Below are 25270 nucleotides of genomic sequence, written 5' to 3'. Positions count from 1 at the left end.
TGGGGTGGGCGGGGCGACCCAGTGAGCTCATCCACAGGTGATTGGTGGCTTCCGCCGTCCAATCAGAAATCGCCTGCAAAAGTGTCTTCGGTGGTCAGTTTGGGTCTTTTTGTTTTTTCCTGTTTTTTTTAACCTCCGCCGAACTATCACAAGTTTCACCGTCAGCGACAGGATATCACTCCGGTAGCTTTTTTTAAAAATGTATTTATTTTGTATTTTGTTGCTTCTCGTGCTGAGTTAACCCGCACTTTCCAAAATATAAAAAAAAAAAATCAACTGAAATCCTTTTTTTTTTTTTTCCTCCGAGGCGCCCTGAAGGGAGCTAACCGAAGCGTTAGCATTGGGCTAGCATGACAACCAGCAGAACTGCCATCATCATCATCATCACCATCCTCCTCCTCCTCCTCCTCCCCTGTGGCTTCCTCCGCTTAAGCAAGCAGGTAAGTTGCAACTCGCACTCAAAGCTTGGGGTCGTTTTGTTGTTGTCGTCTGAAGGGAATCAGAAAAGCGGACAAGTTAGTTGCGAGTTGAAGTGAAAGTGTTGGCGGTCTCGCGTTAGCTGCTAGCTGGCTGGTAAATGGCGCAGGGTCAGGGGCTGAGCTAACGCGCTAGCCTCGTCAAGCTAGCCTCGGTGTCGCTGTTCCTGTGAGATCTTCTGGGACACGATTGTTAAAATCCCCTTAAAAAACAACAACAACAAACAAACAAACACTAAAAAAAAAAAAAACACTGCTATGTGCTCGTAGGTAGGTTTTTTTTTCTTCTACTACTCTCGTGCTAAAACAAAAAAAAAACTTGATCTACGGTCCAAAGACAAACATCATAACGTCATTTAATGGAGATAATTATTGTTATTAATGCTTCACAGAGACAATACGATGTGACGATGACATGCCACAAACCTGGGGCTCATAAATCACAGTAACAGCGTGGTTGTTGTTTTTTCCTGTACAGATTTGACCCCATTAATGCTTTTCTTTTTTTTTTATTCTTGTCTCTCTTGACACACTCTTGTTTCACAGGCGTCCATTATGGCCCACAGATGTGATCTTATTACTCCCAAACGGATGATGATTATGATGTCAACATCTGGATCGTTCAGTCATGCGCGTGGGGGATCTTCACCCGGGCTTCCAGGTTATTCCCATTTCTTTATTTATTCTACCTAAATATGGTGTGTTGTATTATTCAGAATCAGATTTATTGGCCGGGTGTGTTTCCGCATACGAGGAATTTGACTCTCTCTCTCTCAGCGTGCAAAAAAACCCCCAAAAACAGACACATAAATAGACGTATATATAGAGCACATATTCACACATATCGTGCCCCTTGTGTGTAACAATATAATGAAGCAATGCACACGATAAAATGTCTGCACATCCATTTCTTATTTGTCAGCGTTGCGTATAATCACAATAGGTATTCAGATATATTGTTTTTGTGGCCGAGGACATTACCGACAGATGTGTTGTACATGTTTTCAATTCAACAATAATTTGAACACGTACACTTGTGGTTAAAAAACAATTAAAAAAGTGTGCACACTTGCAGCCGACGTTGCTTCACTCGTTTCTTGGTGCCTTTCGCGCCCATGTGAAAGGAGATCTGTTAACGCAGAAGAGTTTCGCAGCGGCCTTAAAGTCGCATTAAACAGTCTTTATCTTTTGCCGTCTGAGGTGAAGAACCCAAAATACCTTCGCACACCGCTTCTTGGACGTGTCTTGTGCCGTTATCCAATTTGGACCAGCTTTGCTCCGCAGTGTCTCGTCTCTCAGCTGAGTTTACGGATAAATCAATAGGGCACGATCGGTCAAGATGGCTACACAGGCTGCTCCAGGCTCTCTTGCATCACCAAGCACTGTATTGTAACATGGTTTTTTACAAGAGAAGGATTTACAGTTTCAAAACACCCATCATCGAGTTTGCTCTCGTCCTCCAAGGAGGATGTTTTTTCTCTCTCTATTACAGTTTTATATATAGTTTCTGTATTGGTTCTCACTAGATAAAACTTTCCTTTTTACATCTAAAGCGGTTAGCATTGAGCAGTAATATTAAAAGTCTACCATATTCCCTCTTCCATTTTAGTAGACCAAAATGTGTGTGTGTGTGTGTGTGTGTGTGTGTGAATTCAACAATTCCCACATAAGTTACGAGGGAAGAAAAAAGTCCTCTTGATGGGAAAAACTCCCTCTTAACAGGAAGAAACCTCCGACAGAACCGGGCTCAGAGGTGGGCGGAGCATCAGCATAGTTTTTACCTGACCTTTGCAGTTCTGTGTTTAAAGATGCTACATTGATGGAGGTTGTCAGCTGAGAAAGAGGGGGGGGGGGACACACGTCTCACGTGACAGGTCACCAAAATGTAAAAGTATTGCAGCACAGAAGGACCTCTCAACATGCACAGTTAATGCAGCTTACGGCAGCTTTTTTGTATGCGTGACTGTCACCGACAAGGAAGATGAAGCTACAACTGGGATTAAACAACACTTAATCACAAAAAAGTGATTCTTGACAAATTAAACAATGCTGCTTGTGTCGGTGTATGTTGATTTCTGTTGCTTGGCAAGTCATAAAATTGATGTGTGTAGCCCACGGGACCAGTTAGAAACAAGTTATTGCAACACCACGACATACTATTCATTGTTAATGGCCCGGCACCCAAAGGGTAAAAAAACATAAAACAAAAAAAAAGAGCATTACTTAATAAGTTCACGTAAAGACTGTCAGGACTGTTCATGAAATTAAATTAAAAACCAAATTGATCTGGCGGTGTTCAAGTAGCCTTTTCCATCCAGTAAGCTGGTCTTATTTTTAGTTTGCAGGGTGGACTGCTCTCCATCCCTATTTAAGGAATAACAAAAACAAAACTTAACACATCTCATTCGAAATCAAGATTACAGAGCTTTCCTCAATTGGCATCTATTGCACAACCATTTTATTGAACTGTTTCCTATCGTTATGTCCACCCGTGTTTTGTTTTTTTTGGTGCATGTAATTATTTTTTCCCCCTCACTAGCAATACTTAAATTAATTCACTTAATAGTATTTGAGGGAACTTTATGTTTAAAAAAAAAAAGATGGTAATGATGTTTGCAAAGTTGTGGAGATGTAAGTTTTCTCTGATCATGTTGTGTTTTGTGATGCATTAACATGCAAACTGAAGAAGCTCTTTTAATCACAGTGGAGACACTGCGGTGTGGCTGTGTGTTTGCACCACAGGGTGGCGATATTTGCAAAATAGTTGGATCTAATTGGTAGAACGTGTTTTGTTTTTTTGTTGTTGTTGTTTTTTTGGCCGCATACAATAATTATAACACGCGACAGAACTTATAAAAACGTGTTCTTGCAAGGTTATAAAATATTCACACGCACACAAGAGCATGTGAGTGCTGATAGTGTTTTTGCACCCTGAAATATATGTATTCTATTTAAACGCTCTGGCGTTGATTTTATACTTTACATTTTAATTTTTAATTATTTTTTTTTTTCCACGTGGAGAATAAATATGTTTTTCGTACGTCAGCATCAGTCTTGGCGTGTTACAGGATGTGAACATCCCGAGCCTGGGAAGTTCACGTCCCTTCATCAGCATCCAGCATCTTGCCCCCACCGTTGGTTTATCCGCTCCTCCTCCCTCCTCCTCCTCCTCCTCTTCACCTCCCTCCTCCTCCCCTCGTACCCCGAAGGGTTTCGCGAGCGCGCACGCGTGCGAAACTGCGTGGGAATGGCTGTTTGTGTGATCGAGGGGGTTGGGCCGCTCGCAGCGGAGCGGTGAGCTGCATGAGTTTGTAATGTCCGCCATGTTGGCCATGGCGTATTGAACCGGGGAGGAACAGCGGAGCCTTGGGAGAGCGAGAGACCGACAGAGAGCGACCGAGACCCGGGCCCGCCCCGGCTCTGTTCGCGCTGCCACGGACCCGAGCCTACCCCCCTTTCCAATCGACCAGCTGACTCTCGGAGACCGTCACAGATTCATCCATGAGAACTCGAGGCAGACCTGCTGTTATTCCTAGCAGATCGAATAGATTTATGCTGCATCTTTTATTATAAAAAAAAATAAAATAAAAAAATGAGTAAATTGTCGTTTCGGGCACGGGCGCTGGATGCTAGTAAGCCCCTGCCCGTCTTCCGCTGCGAGGATTTGCCGGACCTGCACGAATATGCCTCGATCAACCGGGCAGTGCCGCAGATGCCGACTGGGATGGAAAAAGAGGAGGAATCGGTATGTTTTTTTGTTTTTTTTTGATTGCTGCCCGACTGGCGCTGGATCACTTTCCCCGTGTTTTCACACCGAAGGGGCGCCGCTAATGTTGCCTGCGCAAGAAGCCTGTGCAAAATGGCCGCCGTATCTTCGCTCTTTTCGCGCACACGACGGATCTCGACGAATACTGAATTTCACCGAGCCGCTCCGGCGCGGGTGTCTCCGTGAGGTCGCGGCGCGGCGGTATTTTACTCGTCGGCCGTGTTGTGTCCGCTCGTTTCCTCTGAAACCGGACCCGAACGCACAAAAGGAGTCACGTGACCCGCGTCTGCTCCACCATTTTGTTGACTTTCTCCGTGGTGAAGGCGAAGTGGGGGGGGGGGGGGGGGGGGGGGAAATGGTGGTGGTGGTGGTGGGATGGAGGGGGGGGGGGGTAGGGCCTCGGACGTGGTGTGCTTTCCGCGAACAAATGCCAGGGGGAGACAGTGAGTCCCCCCCCCCCCCCCACACACACACCCCCATTCACCCCCCCCAAGCCCGGTTTGACAGCGAGGTGTTGCGTGTTGACAGCTCCAGCTCTGCCATGTGTGTTGTTGTTTATCAGGAGGGAAGAAGAAGTGTTTTCTTACTCGTTTTCCTCTTGAATCGCATGCAGACCTTAATGCGACGTGACATCTTTTAGAGGAAGCTTTCATTCATGTTTTCAGCGTTGACATCTGGTTGTTTGTTTGTTTTTTGGTCACTGGGGTGCGTGATAATTGGTACTGTAGACTTCTGCTGCCACGTTTAATAGTTTTTGTTGTTGTTGTTGTTGTTATTGATTAGATGTGAGAAGAAATGCCAAAAGAAAAAAAAGCGTGCTTCTGTCAGTTAGCGGGCTTGTTTGCAGTTCAGTCAGCTTAAGTGTAAAAGACAAGTTTGTTTACGGTCTGAATGATGTCACAAATCATGCGTCTTTATTTGCCTTAAGAGTTGCATTTTTATAATTATAAATGTTAACTTTGGGGGGGATCATTTTAGAAAATTGTCTCATTTTTAACTTTTTCAGATTTTTAGTCGTAGAATTCATGCAACTTCTTTCCTAGTTTTTTAGTCTCGTTTATAGTTTGTAGGTTTTACACATGCAAATAAAATAAATTCACATTGTTTCTGTTGACGGCTTATGCAGAACCACGTAGCTGCTCTACATTTCAACCCTTGTCGAGTTGAATATTGTCCAGATTCAGCCTTTTGAATTCTGACTCACACATCAAAACGGTGTCAATCCATTGAACTTACTTTTGATCCTGTACTTTAAAAAAGCTAAGCCTCTTCAATTACCACCTGAAACTGCTCGTAGGTTTGTCAAGTCGCCTGCGGGGATGTCTGTTGTCCCCGACCTTTTGATAGCCGGCTGTTATTTACAAGCGTAAACAAAGCTTTAATTGCCGGTGGTGTTGACGGATGTTTACAACCCCGCCGTGGTTTCTGCCCCGGCTGAATTCCTCTCGGTCACGTCTACGCTGCCGAGATGCCTCAGCAGACACAAAAACACCAGGAGAGCGAAGTCAGCAGGACTCCCCTCCACACACACACACACACACACACACACACACACACACCACCACCACCACCGCACCCCCACGTACTGTACACATGCACACGGCGGCATTGCATAACAGCGTGACAGCAGAGATAAAGAGGACCGTTTTACTACAAGGCTGTGCATGGGCTTAGCTCCCTGACCCACATCCTGTCCGGCAACAATGGGGGGTGTAGACGCGCCGACCGACTGACCACATGCTTTTGCTTTCCCTCTTTAGTTTAAGTCAGTGAGTAGGCACAATTTGTGAGCACTGATGGCGCGAACATGCAGGACCGTCTGCTTTAATGCACCGTGTAAAGCGTGCAGGATGTAAGCCGAATTTAAAGCCAGTGGACTTTTCTTTTCTTTTTTTATATTATCCGGTAACTGCCTCATCAGCATTCATGGCTCCAAAAACCAGATAAGAAATATTGAATCTCTTGCAGCACAATTTGAACTCCTTTCGCATTGGAACAAGAAACATGGTGTTTCGTGCACGCATAGTTACTGTGACGGTACACGTTTTATATATCGGTGCTATACTGAAGTTTGTAGAGGCTTTCTGCTTCCATGTATTTATGTGTGACGGCATAACAGGGACCAAAAGGAGCATTTTCGTCCCTTATCTTTTCTTCTTCTTTAGGAAGTCTTGTTAAATTTGCACTCATAGTTCAACTATGTAGAGATGCATCATGCCAGAAATCACAAAGTGGAAATTGCACTTGCATTTGTCTCCAGTAAAGTCTTATAATGTGAAACGTAGGAAGTACACAAGATGGAAAAACTTAACTCAAATACGTAAGTATGACAAGTTGCCGTTCAAAAAAGATAATAATTTTCCTTCCCTCAGACTCAAATCTTCAGATTTGCTCGAGCCATATTTTTTGATTTTAAAGTGAAAATGTTCTCTAAGAAAGAGAACTTCGTTTCAGTGATCATTTTAGCTTTATATTGAATATACATGCCTCAATAACAGCTGTGAAGTTATGCACCAGCTGCAATGTGCTGCTGCTTGTCTGATGTCATTTGAGTGTTCGGTGGTAGCTGATGAAAGGCGATCTTGATTCTCCTTTGAGTTATAGATGTTGTAAAACACAGATCACTTTCCCTGTCTGTTTTATTAGATGTAAAGGAATGTGGTGGGGTTTTTTTGGTTGTTGTTGTTGGTTTTTTTGCTGCTTGTTCGTGTCATTTCATGCACTGCAAGTGCTTTTTTTTTTTTTTTTTTTTTTTTTTTTTGGGTGGTGGGGGGGATTTCAGACAGAGTGCATGTACTCTATTGATTTACCGAACAGATCGCCGTCCTTAAAAGACTTCCTCGCTTTTTCCATTTCGCTCGGCATGAGCTGAAAAACACCTGCTGGAGGCCCGCACTTTTGTTGCCATGGCAACTTTTGTTGGAGTCGTCTTATTTGTCTCGGGAACGTTTAATGGAAGGAACGCGTGGTGCTGAGGAAAAACATTAAAAAAAAAATGTTCCCCTCGTCTCCTCTCTCCCTGCATCGGTGCGGCCGTGACAGAAAGCAGCGCCGCCGCCGTGGAGTTTCCACGTCGGTCCCGGAGCGCCGTGTCCTGGGAAGAACTAGAGAATTGAAGGCTCAATATCAGTTTGTGTTTTTCTAGGGCGAGACGCAAGAGCAGTAAGGAAGAATTTGTTTGGGAAGAAAGAGAATAAATGCCACTAAACTTTCCGGCATCGGGAGATCGTTTTAAGTTTGATTAAAACACCACAGTTGCAGCAGGTCTTACAGTAACCTAGATTACTACCTCCCATGTGCCCATTCACAAAAGCCCTTTTATCCCCACTCACCCGATTCCTCAGCACAGGAAATCCCAGGCCGTGAACCGCGGTTGCGAGGATCACAGCTGCGCAAGATCTGGATCTCTTTGGGCCAGAGGAGGATCAGGGCAGCCTGCTGCACCCCGCCAAGGTGATATCCTCCACCGAAGCCTGGAAGAGGACAAGTCTGGGCTCAGGCTCAGGTTTAATTGGCTCCGTACGCAGCTCTCCTTTTATGTAGGTTCCTTTACTCACAAAGCTCGGGGTTCATCGGCGTGTCAGCCAGCGAGGGACTTGTTGTGGATGCGTTGGACGAGTTAGTCGAGAAAACAGATCCTTCACGGTCTGTTGGTAAGTTGGTTGGTGGAGTTTTACATAAGGTCACGTCATCGGCAGACGTGTTTGACTGATGAAGCACTGATCTGTTTTTGCTTTGAGCTTTAACGACTGGCCATATAACCGTGCCAGGTAACAGTCTTGAGTCATAGACCACATAATGTTTATGGCGGTTTGAGGGAAATACATTTTTACAGTCAACCATAAGTGGGATTAGTTCGGTCATAAATGTGTAACTTCCAAGCCGTTCTCTAACATTTAACTGTTTTTTTTTGGTTTAGGCCGGCAGCACGCCTCGAGTCAAATAAAATATCCTGTGCTCTGAAAAGCTGTCACACTATTCGTATGAAGTGCAAAGCTGTGAAATTTGTGTGTTTCCGTCTCGGCTGTGCGAAGCGCGAAGCCTCATTCTTCTTGCAGTCGCTGAGATGTGGACGGACGGACGTCTCCGCAGTTTTACACCGTCTGAGCAAGTTAAATATACGAGGGCACAGAGCTGTTAGCTAACTGCAGGAAGTTTTGTGTGTGTGTGTGTCTGTGGTCACCGAAGTTTGGCTAGACGGCCCACAAACGCACACACACACACCAACAACAGTCGCAGCCAAAACGCAGCACTTTTGTTTCGCCGTCCTAAACCTGCGATTTGTCATTTGCGCGTGTAAACATGCCAAATTCAGCGCCGCTGAGCGTAACGTGCCGGTTTTAAGGATTTTGTCAGAAATTACAAAGGGATTTGCAAAATACGTGGCAATTTGTTTTGCGGCTACGTTGTGTGTTTACTTCCCAAACTCATCTAGAGCCACCAAAGAGCGGAGTCGGGCTTCAGTAGGTCGGCGGGGGAACGCTTTCACAGTTGACAAAATAAGCTGTTGTCTTTGTGTATCGGTTGTAAGAAAGAAGGAAGAAAAAAAGTACACAACGCCGGGTTTGATAAACATTACGGGGAGGGGGAGGGGGGGGGCAGATGGTTCAGCACTGGGCACATGCTGCTTCCTTTCATGCCAGCTCACAGCCCTGATAGGGGTCCTCATGTTACTCCATGCAGAGCTCCTCAGGGCTCTGGAGAGTATTTAAGGCCCTAATCACTTCAAAACTCCCACGCAAGTGTGCAATTAAAAAGTTCCAGGTGTGTGTGTGGGGGGGGCGAGGCGGGGGAGGGGGGGTATATATATATCTGTTGATGGTCATTTTTGACCAAACATTTTCAAAGTCATGGCCAAGAATCTGTGTTAAAAAAAAAAAAAAAGTGTAATGTGTAAAAATGAGTAGGAGCTCTGTTAGAAGACTTGTTAGAGCAAAGACGGGCCTCGAGTCCGTTCGACTGACTCGGCCATCTGTCGCAAGAAAAAACACTCATAATAAGCTCACAATTATTGTGCACCACATTGGTAATAAGCTTTTGATGCAGGTCTTTGCTTCGACTATTCGGTCAGAAAAAGGCCTATCGGTAACACGTCATCCAGACAAGACGTACGACAGAATAAAATGACGCACGTTTTTGTTGGATTCTACCGAGAATAAAGCCGAAAAACATCGTGTGCTCGCCGAGTTCGAGAGTCAAACTGCCTGACTCATTTCTCCACATCTTTGCTTGTGCTGCAGTTCGAAGCACCGAGACTTGCCGCTGCAGGAACTTGCAGGTATTTCAGATTTGATCCCACGGGCTCAGGACGCGCAACAGCTTTTTCCCTCTGAGCTCGGTAGTTTAGAGTTTTGTATTATCGTTCTTGTTCCGCCCGAGAGTTTCAGCAAAAGAAAAAGGAGTCACTGCTGAGTTTTTTTTGGTTTTTTTTTAACCTGTGGCGATGCTCGAAAGGATGTCCGCACACGATGGGAAGAACTGATGACTGGAATTGACACAGCGGTACACGAGCTGATACTCCCACACCCGCTCTCCTAAGGATGACTCATTTCTCTGAGATACTTCCTCACTGCGCTTGTATACAATAGGCTGTATACGTTATGACAAACAGTGTGTTATTAGCGAATGTATATATAGCATAGAAACAGTGGAAGATGTTCAGCATAATTAGGACGATATTTCACGGCTGCAGCCCCCGTACTGTGTTGAAATGCTCTACTTTTTAGTAACTGCCATTGCATTTGATTTTTAATGGTGAAAAACAAGTCTTTACGTGCAGTTATTAGGTTTGTGAAATGTTTTGCAGCCGACTCCCCGCATAGCTCCTGCAACATATTGCAGCGCAAATGAATCTATACTGCTTCTCTCAATGCGAGATCTGGGTTGCTGTCGCTCCGAAAGCGAGGTGTCATTTTCCCGTGATGGATGCCGAGGCTTTGTGTGGAAGTGAAGATCCTGTACTACAAACCGCGTTAATTATCCCATAGAAGAACTTTGGAGCAGTTGGTTATTTATTTTTTTACCATCTGTACGGTTTGTGATTATTAATCCTCTCTGAAGGAGACTTGTGTCCCTGTGTTCAGGATGTCTGGAAGCAAAATGAAAAAAAATTCAGTGACATGTTGCTCATCTTTATTCCCATTTCACACCCTTCTGTTGATTACGTATCCACGCAATGAAGTGCTATTTAAAAAAAAACAACCTGTTCCTGTTCACATGTAAAGGTCGATAATCCTGAAATTCACTTTTTGCATTGCTTGTGTGAAGAAAACTAGTTGAGACAATGAACTGTGCAGAAGTCCTCCATTTACAGTCCCTTTTTTTTTCTTTTCTTTTTTTTAACCGGCTGTTTTGTTTCCTCTCTTCCAGGAGCACCATCTCCAGCGGGCCATCTCGGCGCAGCAGGTGTACGGCGAGAAGCGGGACAACATGGTCATCCCCGTCCCCGAGGCGGAGTGCAACATCACGCACTACGAGTCCCTCTACCCCGGGGAGTTCAAAATGCCAAAGCAGCTTATTCACATACAGCGTGAGTAGCCGGCCGCTTGCCACCGGATTATCTGCTTTAGCTGCGCGAGTGGTCCACAAGCACGTGGCCATGTTTTGGATGCACCGGATTGTCTCTGTGTGTGTGTGTGTGTGTGTGTGTGTGTGTGTGTGTGTGTGTGTGTGTTTGGATCCTGTCGACAGCGAGAGAGAGAGAGAGAGAGAGAGAGAGAGAGAGAGGCTCGTGTGTTTCAATTTGCAGTTTAAAGAGAAACTGGAAGTACAAATAAATAAAAAAGTTTGTCTGGTTCTCGTCCTTCTACGTTGTCGACATAAGCTTCTTCATCTGGAGCGTGAAATGTCAACAAAATAGGCCCCAAAAAGCTGCGTCTCATCAAAAACGAGTACAAATACAGTTTGTTTGGTGTGTGTGTGTGCGTGTGCGTGCTGCAGCCGTTAGACCGTTTGAATGTCAAACTGTGGGACAGCTGTTGCACATATTCTCACCTTAATTTCTCCCGTCATCTGAACAGTTTAAACACGGTGTGTTGAGAGGAAACGCTGCATACCTTCCCAAGCGGTTTTGACAGTTTAATGTGTTGATGATAGCGCAGCTCTGATGGTGGCTGTGCAGTAAACACTTTTTTATTTATTTTATTTTTTTCTCCCTCGGGTCACAGTAGCTGATGGATCACAACAGACGGACATATTTGCCCATTTTATGTTTTTTGTCAGACTAAATTGTTATCTTTTTCTGGATAATCTGCAAGCCGGGGCTTGAAATTGTGGCCGAACTGGTCGGGTGAAAAATCAAAAACTCAGCCTCGGGCAATATTTATAAGCAACTGCCTGGTTACGCTCACAACTTTATTGCAAGTGTTTGTCCTGCAGCACTGCTTTATTGAGTTATTAAAGGCACAGAACTAAACACACACGGTGCTTTGTCGTGAAAAAATGTTGTTTATTTCTTTCAATAAAGTCGGATGAAGTCGAATAACAATAACGCCTTTAGAAACTCGTACCCTCACGGCTTGTGTTCATTGACTTTGTTTAAAATGCAATGTTGCTAAATACAGCAGACCTTGTTAAACTTGTTTAACGACACACTTTTTCCTAATGTAACCAATTTTATCCCTCTAAAAATGTGCCTGCTTAAGTTTCGCTTTTGCAAAGTAAAATCTCCCCTCGTGGTTTGATATTGAATCATCCATTCATTGCACGATGCCGTCTGCACTATTATTATTTCTGATGTTTGTTTAGTTCAGTGCACCGCTGTACCTGCCAAATTTCCCTCTGAAATATTGTAGCTTGTAGTCTGTCTCTCCGGTAACCGGCTCCTCTTTCATCTCTCAGCTTTCAGTTTGGATACAGAGCAGCCAGACCACGACCTAGATTCAGAGGATGAGACGTTTGTGAATAAGCTGAAGAAGAAAATGGAAATCACTGCCCTGCAGTTTGAAGAAATGATAGACCGACTGGAGAAAGGCAGCGGCCAGCAGGTATTTGTCACCCTATATATGTGTGTGTGGGTGTGTGTGTTTATTCTGTTTACAACAGAATAAATACGACCATGGACTCATTTCTGCGGTTCTAACTGTATTTTACCAATTCGAGGGGTGGGTCATCTTCTTACTACTTTGTTTTTCTAGGAGCAGTTTGGGCTTTTTTCGGAGTTCTTGTGATTTCTAATAAGTCCAAATTTAATTCATACAACTGCCAAACTAGTACAAGTTAATGTGGTGTCCCTGAAGGCCACAAGAACTACTGAAAGCCAAAAAGTCTTGTTTTGTCACGTCATTGGCTGTTTTTAATGACAGCAACTTGTTTAAAAAAAAAAAAAAACTAGTCTCTTCTCGATTTTGTTTATCACTTTTATTTATTTATTTTTTATACACGAGTCTTGTGAATAATGAACCTGGTCTCGCCCGTGTTCCCGCCGCAGCTCGTCACTCTCCAGGAAGCCAAGCTGCTGCTGAAGGAGGACGACGAGCTGATCAAGGAGGTGTTTGACTACTGGAGCCGCAAGAGGAAAATCTGCAAGGGTGGCTGCTTCATCCCCAACGTCAAGCAGGAGAAGAGGGACGGCTCCAGCACCAGCGACCCTTACGTGGCCTTCCGCCGACGGACGGAGAAGATGCAGACCAGGAAGGTAGGACGCTTTGGTCAAGAGGAGGAGGAGCTTGTGCATCAAAGGGGGGGGTGGGGGAAATAAGTTCCGGTATAAATGGAGACGCTCTGAATCATCGCTGCTCCATTTTTCAGAATCGAAAGAATGACGAGGCGTCATACGAGAAGATGCTAAAGCTGCGCAGGGACCTGAGCCGAGCTGTCACCATCTTGGAGATGATCAAAAGGCGAGAGAAGAGCAAGAGGGAGCTGCTACACCTCACACTGGAAATCGTGGAGAAGAGGTGAGAGAGACCCATCGTGTGAAATCGGTTCCCCCCGAAGAGTTTCGGCTGCTGGTTGTCCGGGTCGACTGCACTGCGTCAGCTGCAGCGTCGAGCTAGTAGCTGCTGTCAAGGAGGCTTTTTTTTTTCTTTTTTTTTTTCCTATTTATTGGTATTCAGCACGCAGTCGTACATTTAAAGTGTATTTCTCACTTTGTTCATACACGGATGGATTTCTGGGTAATATCGGTCAACGTTTCGTCCTGTTGTTTTGACATTGTTGCCTTGTGGTTTTAAAATGCTGTCACCGTGTGTGGTGTTTTGGACAGCCTCTGTGGTCACATTTTTGTTTTCTCATCAAGTTGAACTTGACACAGAAGAACACAGCACTTGTCAGCTCCCTGACTGATTGTGTGAAAGTCAACCACATATTTCCTGTCAGGTCGGGCTCCACCGCTCCTGCTAATTGGGAGGCAATGATGACATTTGCTGTTGTTTTTTTCTTGCTTGCATTATCAATTTGGACTTCACCCTGTTTATCATATCACATCGACATCATGCTGCCTGCTAGAGTTTATTATCCCCAGTCTGTTTGGCAGTACACTAGACTATATGTTTGTATTATACAATATTTGTTTTCACGTATCAGCTTTTTTTTGTTGTTGTTGTTTTCCAAGCTCCGCTTTGAATTGTTCTTTCTTTTTTTTTTTTCTTCTTCTTCTTCTTCTTCTTCTCTCGCTGCCCCGGTGGAGCCGTTGCGATCCATCTAAACATGACATCCGAATGGAATGAATTTCCTCTGAAAGTAGCTGTCAGTGCGAGCTTAAATTGGACCCGTCTCCTTGAAGTGCTTTTGATTTGTAGTGACATTTCAATTTCCTCTTGTTATCCCCGTGCCTGCTTTTTCTTGCCCCGGCGCACGGCGGCCAGTGTTCACTTGCGAGCGCTCGGTTCCCGGCGGATATCTTCTCCCAGACCACTTCACCATGCTGTGCTGGTGCCGAGTGACCCGAGTGACCCGAGTGTACCGGGCTCCTCCGGTGCGCTGAAGTTTTAGCGGGCCGTGTTGCTGAACATCGGAGATAAATAACTGCACAATTTCCACAAGATTTGTAGTATTTCATATGTTTTGTTCTCCCCTCCCCCGTCCATTAGGAACGCCATGCCTGACCTGGGCAGCGAGGTGATGGCGGAGGCGCTGGCGCAGCGGGCTCTGGTGAAGCCCGTCTACACCATCCCCATCATTCCCCTGTCCAGCAGCAACCAGTACAGGCACCAGGACCACTTGGACATGAAGGACTACAAGAAAGTAAGGCCCGCATTCACAAACACGCTCGCTTCGTCCTTGATAATGTCATACATGTCAAGGGGGGAGGGGGAGGCTGAAAGTGCGGGATGTGATATAGACTTTGCCAGGCGTCCTTCACTTGAGTGAATTCACACATTTAAATGCCGTATCTCGCGTTGTACACGGACACGAGCCAGACCTTGGAGTTTTTCTTCTTTTGAAAAGAAGCATCACTTTTTAAACGGCAACTTGGTATTAATTATTGAAAATCATTGACTCACGAGGAGCACAAATGCTGACGGTCAATTGTTGCTTTCCCGCGTACGTGTGTACAAAATCTACCCACAGTGGTTTTCCTTTGTCAAAATACATGGTGGAGACCATTTAAAGCAGATTATTATAATGGAAGAAATTTTAGAGGAATATGTTTTAGTTTTTTTGTGGTTTGTGCTGAATTCAAATTAATTAGATTGTTCGAGTTTTCATTTCGCACTTCATTACACGACACTGATGTGAACTCCGTGTCACCTCCTGTCATTATAACTTCATTATCTCCAGTGTCCAACAACTCCCCCCCCCCCACCCCACCCCACCTTCTGCCCTGCAGGGACACCTCTGCACCCCCTCCCCCTCTCCCACTACCAGCTGGTTGACTTTTCCCTTTTGTTTACAGACAGTCATTTTGGGGTTTAACTCTGCCCCCTCATCCCTCTGACCCTCATTTCTTCCATTGATTTGACACAGCGGTTCTTCACTGCAGAGTCTCTGCCTCTCTGTTAGGTTTTGTCCCCCTCCCCCTCAAAAAAAAAAAAAAAAAAAAAAGAGTCTGAGGGCTGAATAGCATCTGACTAATCCTGGTAGAGTTGGAGTCTGTTCAGACAGGGAGGGGTCGTCCCACCGGGGGAAGTTGGGGTGAGAGGTGGCGGTGGGGGAGGGAGGGGGCAGCCATCTGGCTCGGCAGCAGCATCTGGCACGTGCTGCCATCTGCATATCAATGCTTCTTCTTTTATTTATTTTTTACTCGCTGTTGTTTCTGCACACTCGGAAGCGACCGCTCAATTACCAGCAACAGCTTTGTTTTTGCATTTGGGAAAATGTCCTTTTGATTACACAGAACGCAGTATATAAACATGCTATCGTTTCACCTCCCCCCACCCCGACCCCCCAGCCGGAGAAGACGGAGGCAGTACGAACCAAAAGGAAATACGAGAAGAAGCCCAAAATCCCTCCGCTGTCGGCGCCGCAGCACTCGGGGCCCTCCGTGTTCAATCCCAAGGACCTCAACCAGTACGACTTCCCCAGCTCAGACGAAGAACCGTTCTCACAGGTAACGCCGTCGTGTCTCGGGATGAACGCGGATGATTCAACCCTCGGTTGTCGGGCGGTTCCGGCACAATTTTCATATTCAAACTGAGCAAACAAAAGGATGAAAGCTTTAATCACTGAGCTAAATATTGATCTCCTAAAAAAAAAAGGAAAAAAAAGGGGGTACAATTTCAAGTCCCTGGCTCTTTATTTACAGATTTTGTGTTGTTGTTTTGCATTGTGTAGATCCATTCAGGTTCCTCGGAGGCAGAGGAGGAGAATGACCCAGATGGCTGCTATGCGTTCAGGAGGAAGGCCGGCTGTCAGTACTACGCTGTGAGTGCCCTCCTGTGACTCCCCTGCTTTCTATTTATAGCTCCAACAAGCAAGCTGCCCAGTCTGGCTGCCTCTTCTCTCCCACACTCTGCCGGACAGGACGATGCAACAATGAGACGGGCCTCTTTTTTCTTCTTCATCATCTTCTTCTTCTTCTTCTTCTTATTGTTTCGACGTTTTTAATATCCAATGTACTTCTTTTTTGTTGTTGTTGATGTTGATGTTTCCCCATCTCCCTCTTCGTCTTTCCTTCAGTCTCGTCCGGACGAGAGCGGCAGCTGGCCCTGGGCGAGCCCGTCGGAGGGGGGGCTCGGCGACCCGCGCTTCCGCTACTGTCTGACCTCGCTGAACGTGCCGCGGCGCTGCATCGGGTTGGCACGGCGACGCGTGGCCAGAGGGGGCAGGTGAGTTTGGTCTGGGTTGTCGTGGTTACGGCCGCTGTGACGCAACCGGTCGTTTCCGGGTTCTTCGGTCGTTTTGCGCGCCCCCCCCAACCCCTCCCTCTAAAACAAACAAAACCGCAAATGCAGAAATATGACGTGTGTAGGAATGCTGCCAGTATCGACGCCGAGCAGGAGATTTACTCAGCCGAGTGTTGGCTGGAGGCACCGAGGTTGTTTTGCCCGTGTACCAGCTCTCTTGGCAGATTGCCAGAGACCGTTTGCCAGGCGCGTTTTATTCTAAAATATCAAGCTGGTGTTCAAACCGCGAACACAAACGCTTCCCGTTTGTTCGGGATTCACCTGCCGCCGCGGGAAAACTTCGCGGCTCCGTCTGATATCTCCACGGTAATTACACACACGATTGGATAAAGACGGAGCGACTGGAGGAGGCAGCCGGCTCCACGCCAGGTTGTCGTGAAGGAGAGACCAACTGGGTCACCCGGTATCGGCTTCGCAGGCACACACACACACACACACACACACACACACACACACACACACGAGATAAGCGGCGTTCCCCTTTCTCACCTTCTTCGATATGACGCGTACTTATGACGGCGATCGTGTTTAGAAAGCACGGCGCTTTAAAAAGTGTTTGTTTTAGGTCCACAGTAGATTATTCACCTGACATTTTTGCTGACACTGCACAATTTTCTCTCTTTTTTTTTTTTAATATTACAACAAAAACAAACAAACGACAACAAAAAAGCCACTGCACAGTTTTAAGTCAGATTACTACACCAGCCTCTCCTCCGACTCCGGCCTCGGGCCAAACTAAATAACTTCTGCTCCACCGGTCACGCGGCTCCAGATGAGCAGAAAACGGCCTTTTGTGTCTGTTTTTCTGAGATTGCAACGAGCTCTCGAGGCCGCAGCGACGATTGTCGAACTCCGTTTTTTTTTTTTTTCTTCTTCTTTTTTTGTGCTGCTATATTCGGTACTGGCACATTGTAATTACATAAAACAGCCGCACTCGCTGCAGTGTAACCAAAATGCCGTCAGACCTTTAAACGACTTGCCACTGACTCTTGTTTTTGTTGTTGTTTGAAGGATCCTGTTGGACCGAGCGCACACAGATCTCGACAACATCTGCCAGAGCCCGGACTCCGACCCGGAGCCCGAACCACTCGCCTCGCCGCTTCCAAGCTCTCCGCTCCGCAACTCCAACGCCAGTACCTCAGAAACCAATACCTCGGACCCGACCAGCTCCTCCCACGTCCCCTCACCTTCATCGCCGCCGCCGCCGTCGTCGTCAACGCCCATGGACCTCAGCCAGATTCTTTTGAACATTAAAGCGTGCCGCTGGAGGCACTTCAGACCGCGGACGCTATCCCATCACCCTCTGGGTGCGGGAGACTTGTCTCGTAGAGGATTTAGGGATTTTAGCCGGACGGTGTCGGGACTAACCCGGACCCTGTCTGGAGGAGCCGGCTCCCAGAACCGCACCGGCCCAGCCGCCACGCCCGTCAACGGTGAGTCGGCCGCGGCGTTGCAGCCGTTTCATCTGGTTGCCTCGGAGGGGAGGTTTCTCTGCATCACAGGGGAGCTAATTTAAGGAAACGTGTCATTCTTACAAGGTTACAGTCTCTGGCAGGGATGCTCATGGGTAGATTCAGCGAAGCCTTCTGCTATAATTAAAGAAGGAGCTGCGTTCAGGCACCAATGCAGCTTTGCCTTCGGTTCGTTTTGCCAACTGCTTTAATTGGACGTCAGCATCCGTATTCATGTTTGGTCTTTTTAGAGGAGCACTTTACTCTGGAATCTGGTGTATTTTATTATTCTTGGTTTTTTGTTTATCTCTTGAATTTTGTATTCTATTCTGTTTCTATTGTTTTGGTTTTACCCGTTAGAGGATCCTCTCCTGCTCATCTCTTAAAAAAAAAAAAAAAAAAAAAGACAAATTGCAGAATTGCTTTGTGGTGCACGTGGAGCAGCGTAATTCAGAGTTTCTCTTTGAACGACATGATGTGAGGTGCTTGTTGTTTTATAGATTGGCTTTTTTTTTTTTGCGCGCGTGTTGTTCAGTCGAGACTCGCTGCTGCTTTTTTGATGAGGCACCTCAAAGGAAGATGGCTGTGCTGCAGCTTGTGCTCCCAAACTGACGGTAAATCCAGTTTATTTGCGTAGCGCCGAATCACACGAACTTCCTGCTTTCATGCTATAATATATCGTGTTCCCCCGGCTTGTGTAGCGGCGGCGGAGGGGTTGATTAGCAATATATTTTTCAATGTGTGCTTGAGTGAGTGTGGAGGGAAATAGGGTGAATATTTGAAGCGCACTGAGCTGGTAAGAAATATAAATTTATCAGAAAGATCTCCTGATTTACCCCCAAACTTCCTAATCTGTCAATACTCAGCCAAGTTCAAGGGGGAAAACTCTGGCGTGGACATTTTTTTTTTTTTTTTTTTTTAAACGTGAATTTGGACAACAGCAAACTTTTTAAATTCAAGTTTGTGGAATAAGCTGAGTAAAACATCGACCGTTTGAACTTTCGAAGTCGAGCTGTTTGTATTTTGTGAAGGAGGTTGTTTGTACAGGCCTGATTATTTCCTGTTGTTGGCGCCTCTATTTGGAGACATAATAGATAGTTGCCACATTATGGGTTCCTTCAATAATTAAAGAGAAATGAGGTTGAAAATGCATGTAATTTGTTTGCCCCTCAGCGTGGAGCCATGAGTGGGCATTTCCTTTGTTTTGGTTAGTTTCTAAAAGGGCCATTTATCTCCGGCGAAATCAGGGACATGTTCAGATTGCGGAACTCATTTCTTTCCCCGCGATTGTTATTAAAGCAAGTTAATCGCAGCTGTCGGTAAAGACTTCTACGTATTACATCTTGCTTTCGGGACCGTCTCTGATCTTAACTGGTGGCTTTTAGCCTGAAATTTGTCAAAACACGTTAAAGAGCCGCTGTTCGTAAGTCGTCCTCTTCTTTTGCCTCGAGCGGGCTGTCAGAGGAGAACATGTGTCTTCAAGTTTTATCAGTGTTCCCAAAGCATTAAACTTCCACTTACTTTATTTTGATCATGGTTTTTACAAAACAATGCTTTTTATTTATTTTTTTTCTAGTTTTAAGTAGCTGTACACAAATTTTGCGTTTCAAAAGTTCAAAACTCCAATTTTAGTGCCCTCCGTCTGGACCTGGCAGGTTTTTTTAAGAACCTGCTCAAAAGAAACCATTTTGTTTGTAACTACAAAAATGATTGAGGTTTGAAAGTCTGTTCGCTCCGTTCACGATTACTGATGAGCAATAACATCAGGATATTTCAAGGTATCCTGCGTTAGCGGCGTGTGCAGCCAATACTAAACAAAACATAACCTGATGGTTTGTAAACAACAACAGTGGCTCAGACTGAGGTCCAGATTGTGTTTTAAATATAGACGTTTTAAAGCCGTGCTTGTTGTTGCTTACGCGGAAGTTCACACGTTGGGGGAGGGGGGGGGATGATGTAATGCTGTGACATCACCACCCTTTGAAATCCCTTTTTTTTTTTTTTTTTTGCACAGACAGGGACGTTTTTGTAAAAAAAATTGTTGTTGTTGTTGTTTTTTTGTGTGTGGTTATTTTCTGATGCGGCGAAATTCAAGATGAAGTACGGAGCCGCCCGCGACGCGGTGTTGTCGCCCGCTCGGATACGTGCGTGTGCGTACGAGAAGGAGATCGTGCAGTCACGCCTCGGGACGTCCGCAGCGCCGAGCGTTTGGTAAACCGTCGGACCGGACTTTCAGGCTCGTTCGTTTGTCGCCCCGCAGCGACGCGCGCACACGTGCATCTTGTTGGGACCGCGTACGCAAACGGATCGATTTGACATGCGAGTGCAGGAATGCGGGTTTAAAAGGTGACGACGTCTTCCTCGTTCAGAGGAGAGGTCATCTTTTCACACGCTTCTCGCTTTGAAGACCCCAATTCAGGGAAAATCAAGACTTCACGTGTCCATGTGGTGTTAATTTAGTTTTATATATATATATATATATATATGGGAGGGGTCTTGCTATGTGATTGATCTGCCAGCTTGTGCTGCATAGAACTTCTAAATATGTCCTTTTGATGAACATGGATGAGCTTTTAGAGGTTTAATCAATAAGAAGAAGGGTGTGGGGTTGTTTTTTTTTTTCCTTCTCCCTGACAGAAGACATAATAAATATCTTTTTTTTGTCCCCCGTCTTGCTGAATATCGCTTCGGCAACGGTCCAAATACCCCCACCTCCACCTCCACCCCACCAAAATCGTGCTTTTAACCGGCGCCTGGTCTCGTCCGCAGTGTTCACAGCCGAGCAGTACCAGCAGCACCAGGAGCAGCTGGCTCTCATGCAGAAACAGCAGCTGGAGCAGAGCCAACAGCAACAACAAGCCAACAACCCTGCAACAACCGGCACCACCACCACCACCACCAACACCACCAACACCACCAACACCACACAGGTCAGTACGGACCGACACACTCGGAGAACCACAGATAAGGCGGCGACTGTTACGAATGTAAAAGTACGAGGAAGAAGGCCGTTTTTACGGTGTGACATCGGAGCTGTTTCCGTGTCTTTTTTTTTATTATTTTTATTTTTAACCGCGCCGCATGGGCCCGAGTTTCCTCCCATATGGAAATGATTTCCAGCTGAAGGTCAGTTCGGACATCCTCGGGACAACGGGACACGTCCTCCGTTCCCACCAGCGGCATTAATGCCCCACCGGTTGCTCAGTTTCCTGGTTTTGGCAGCAGAAGTGCTGAGCTCGGTTTGTTTTGTTTTGTTGACAGTTTCACGCATTTTAGCGGAGCGGGTCAGGCCTCACACGTTTCCTCTCCGGGGTTTTGTTTCGTCTTTTCTGCGTAGGCACTCGCGTCCAAGACGTTGGACCAAGCCAGCGCCCAGTTCGCCGCCTCGGCCCTCGTCACCACAGATCAGCTGCTGGCTTTCAAGTCCAAAGAGGAGCTCGTGCTGGCGAGCGGAGTCAACGGGGTCCTGGCGGGTGCAGGTGAGTTCCCCGGCTGTGATTTTGATTTATTAGCTCTTACACCAACCATCCCATCAATGAGGAGGTTTTGATCACCGTTGTCAACGGTTAAAAGGACGGTCAGGAGGTCCGAAGACATAAATCTGGATTAAAGACGATTTGTTACATCATGAATCTCTATAGCCATTTTTTGAATTCCTCTACAAATCCTTGAACATGAAAAGATGCAACTCCCTGTTTGGTGAAAGTACTTCCCCCCCGACGTCTCCAGTGGGACTGTAAACTCTGTCGAAGGGGTCACACGGGTACATTTCCTGCATATTTAGGAAGGACACGGGGCGACGAGGCGTCGGGACCGCTGACATAAAACAACCTCGGAGGTATTTAACGTGGGAGCACGTGGTTAAAAGGACGTTTGCAGAAAATGTGCTTGCATAACCGCAACCTCAGCAGCTTTCACCCGACACATGGAAACAAAACACCCAATAAATCACAATCACTACCGATTTGCATCAACGACGCTCCGACGTCCAGGAATTAAAACATTATACACATGAAGGTGAGATTTATGAGATTTCATTACATTGTGCAGGCTTACGTCTGATCCGAAAATCATACTTTGTCGTTGCGTGCTGATCTCACGCCAACAATTTACAAGGATAGCCAAACAAAATGTAGTTTTGGAAATCTATGTTGTTGTTTTTTATAAAATATCAATGCTGCTTGTTGTATTTTGTTTGTTTCTAAAGGGGTCGTCCTTCATTTTCATGCAAGCGGAGGCCCCTTTTATATTTGTTGTGAAACAAAAATGCTCTTTTTGTCATTTTGTTGAATTTGTTCTTGATTGTGAGCTTTTCGCTTGTTGAAAGACTTCATTGTTTTGTTCATTCGTTACCTACAGGTGATAAAGGGAGGTGAACGGGCAGTTCATCGCTGTACGTGTTTTATCATTCCAGTTTTTAATAACAAAACAAAACAAATCAAATGTTAACGAGGAGGACGGAGAGGGTTTTATTTCTCCTCACGTCCTCTTTTTCTTTACCTGCTTTTACTTTGAAAATCCAAGTTTTCTGTGTTTTTTTTTTTTTATATCATTTTTCATTTCTGGTTCCCCCCCCCCCCAGGTGTTTTTAAAGGTCTGCACCTGTCCAGCTCCACCGCAGCCCTTCACCAGACCAACCAGTCGACACACACTACCGCCGCCGCCCCGACGTTCCTCCAGCCCTCCTCCAACTCGGCCACCCCGTCGCCCGCCAACGCCGTCCCCGCCCCCCTCAACTCCACCCCCAGCGCCCACGCGACGGCGGCGGCGCTGGGCCTCCTGGGACGCGGCGCTGCCAGCGCCGCCCCGGCCACCACTCAGGTCCTCATCGGGAACAACATCTGTCTGAGCGTGCCGTCGGCCGGACGCCACGTCCCCCGGACCCTCGGCAACGTGCCGCCCTCTGCCTTAAAGCTGTCCGCCGCCACCAACCTGCAGATGCCCAAAGTCTCCGGAGCGTCGCCCATGGACATGGGCTCCAGGTGAGCTTCGCTACACCCGCCAAAACCGCTCTGACGTCTGCCTATTGGACTACAAAGACTATTAGCACTGTTTATGCTCAGCTAACAGACCCCTGGCTTTTGGCCTTACAGTCATACGTTTGTTTCCTCCGACAGGGATAATCACGACGAAGACAAGCCAGCACTGAACAGTATAGCAGACAACACAGTGGCCATGGAGGTGACGTAGTAGCGGCGAGGCCGAGGAGTGCGACTCTTCTAGGTGCTGTGCATCGTAGCAGCGGGAATGCAAAAAGGGGGAGGAACGAGCGGGACTCTTTGACGGCGACTCGGCGGCGCGACGGGAGGCCGCGGCCGCTCGCTTTTGCAATTCTCATCTCTCATACTTTTTAAAGCGGTTTTTTTGTTTGTTTTTCTTTTGTTTTGTTTTTTGTTACTGTTAAAAGTTAAAATATTGACACCTGTAAATTATGAATATGGCAAAATTAGTATCTGTACAGTAACTACATATTTGTAATACCCGCCCGCCCCCTCCTCCCCGCCCCTTGTATATATTACTTGAATACAGAACTGTCCATTTGTGATGTTTTTGTTTTTTTTGCACTTGGGAGTCAAACTTTAAAAGGAAAAAAAAGAAAGCCAAGTACTTTGTGACGAGTGTGAGAGATGTGGGAGTTGTATAGAGAAGAGTTTTATCACATCATGTGCATGGTGCGCGGAGCCTGCTGTTTTTTAATCTATTTATTGTGCTGTGTTTACAGTTTTTTTGTTGTTGTTTTTATTTTTTTTTGGTTTGGTTTGTTTTTTTTTTTTGTTTTTTTTTATTTGTACACTGTACCTTTGTTGGTTCCTGTGCTGTAGTAAATGTTAGGTAGCTACGGACTCCTGGGTATTTTTGTATATTGTGAACACAATGCAGGTCCCCCCCCCCCACCCCCCCACCCCCACCCCCACTTTCCCCCTCCCCCCACCATCACCTCCCTCCCCCCCAGCCACACACACACACACACACACACACATTTATTTTGGGTCCCTGTGCTTCTCTCTGTGGATCATGTGAAAATCAGTGGTGACATACATACAGACCAGGAGGATGAGGAGGATGAGCAGGAGGAAGAGGAGGAGGTGGTTGTGTGTTGGCAGGTGACTCCCTGGGAGAGAGGGCGCTCCTCTCTTCCACAGAGCTTCCATTAAACATTGTCCCAAACACAAGTAACAAAACAGGGATGAAGTCTCTTCCAGAAGCTGCCGCTTCTGATTTTAAGCACTATTTTTTTTTTCTTGTGATGTTTTTATTTTTTTTTTGTCGTTCATGGTTTTGATAAAATATCAATGCTGCTTTTTGTATTTTGTTTGTTTAAAAAAAAAAAAAAAGGGGGTCGTCCTTCATTTTCATGCAAGCGGACGCCCCTTTTATATTTGTTTTATCCAACAAACATTTTTTTTGTAAAACAAAAATTCAGTTATTTTTGTAATTGTTTTGTTAAATTTTATTTTTTCTTGTTCTTGTGGTAAACTTGATTGTAAGCTTTTCGTTTATTGAAAGACTTCATTCTTTTGTTCATTTGTTACTTGTTCATGCACAGGTGATAAAGGGAGGTGAATGGGCAGTTAATCGCTGTACGTGTTTCATCATTCCAGTTTTTAATAACAACAACAACAAAAAATGCTAACGAGGAGGACGGACGGAAGTTGTGAGGAAAAAAAACAAAACAAAAAACACTTTTCTCCTCAGGTCCTCTTTTTTTTTTTCTTTTTTTTTTTTTAATTTACGTTCTTTTCCTGTTTTTTTTTTTTTTCTTTTTTTTTTTTTTTTCTTTGAAAAAAGAATCTCCAGACGGCTGCAAGGCCAAAAACCACAAGTATTGGGTGCCTTCCTTTGGGGAATTTTATGTACTCTCTTCTGTGAAGAGTTAGGCACAAAGGCAGCATTACTTAGTAGTGCTTCTCGTCTTTGTCAGATTCTGAATGCCCAGTCCAATGGCAGGATATATCCTTGAGGTTTACTTGTCCCACCTGGAGGCTGAAAAGACTTAAAAAAAAATAAACACAAAAAAAAAAATAATGTGACAGAACTCTCACTAAAATAAGACAATAAAGCCCAGGGCATTAAATGTGAATTGTTTGGACTCTGGTGTATTTTATGTGTGTGTGTGTGTGAAACGTAAAGGAAACACGTGTTGTGAGAAAGTTGAGGTTTGTTTTATCCGTCAGCAGGTTTATTAGTACAGAATCACAAATGTACAGCTGATCTTTTTACACGGTGAACATATCGTCAACGATATCCGCAGATCAAAGTTGAATCGGAACTTTTATGAGAAGTTTAATG

General features: G+C 45.6%; 1 protein-coding gene across 3 annotated transcripts; it reads left to right on the top strand.

Annotated features, from left to right (window-relative positions):
• The first annotated feature begins 162 nt into the window (after positions 1-162).
• On the top strand, positions 163-25061 carry LOC138204484 (enhancer of polycomb homolog 1-like). Of its 3 annotated transcripts, XM_069159787.1 has the most exons (15): positions 163-440; positions 1023-1137; positions 10612-10771; positions 12082-12227; positions 12671-12877; positions 12991-13139; positions 14274-14427; positions 15575-15733; positions 15958-16047; positions 16303-16451; positions 17541-17962; positions 20750-20910; positions 21318-21459; positions 22563-22962; positions 23098-25061. In XM_069159787.1, exons 2-15 carry the CDS (start codon positions 1105-1107, stop codon positions 23168-23170), a joined length of 2445 nt encoding a protein of 814 aa, XP_069015888.1. In that variant the 5' UTR covers positions 163-440; positions 1023-1104; the 3' UTR covers positions 23171-25061. The 3 variants fall into 3 exon arrangements, with proteins under 3 accessions (XP_069015888.1, XP_069015887.1, XP_069015890.1); XM_069159786.1 differs by lacking the exons at positions 163-440; positions 1023-1137 and adding an exon at positions 3713-4221; XM_069159789.1 differs by lacking the exons at positions 163-440; positions 1023-1137; positions 23098-25061 and adding exons at positions 3713-4221; positions 22340-22373 and having other exon boundaries at positions 22563-22648.
• Positions 25062-25270: the final 209 nt, after the last annotated feature.

Source organism: Embiotoca jacksoni, unplaced genomic scaffold, assembly GCF_022577435.1.
Source record: "Embiotoca jacksoni isolate LCO1_2020_lvr unplaced genomic scaffold, fEmbJac1.0.p SCAF_25, whole genome shotgun sequence".
NCBI classification, from domain to species: Eukaryota; Metazoa; Chordata; class Actinopteri; family Embiotocidae; genus Embiotoca; species Embiotoca jacksoni.
This window is presented reverse-complemented; position numbering and strand designations above follow the sequence as displayed.

What these genes read in the sequence shown, in the direction of transcription:
- LOC138204484 (XM_069159786.1), top strand. Translation starts at nt 4,069, where the DNA reads ATGAGTAAATTGTCGTTTCGGGCACGGGCGCTGGATGCTAGTAAGCCC. An exon ending in GCAGCTTATTCACATACAGC is followed by an intron (nt 10,772 to 12,081) that starts GTGAGTAGCCGG and finishes TTCATCTCTCAG; the next exon opens with CTTTCAGTTTGGATACAGAG. An exon ending in CGCGTGGCCAGAGGGGGCAG is followed by an intron (nt 16,452 to 17,540) that starts GTGAGTTTGGTC and finishes TGTTGTTTGAAG; the next exon opens with GATCCTGTTGGACCGAGCGC.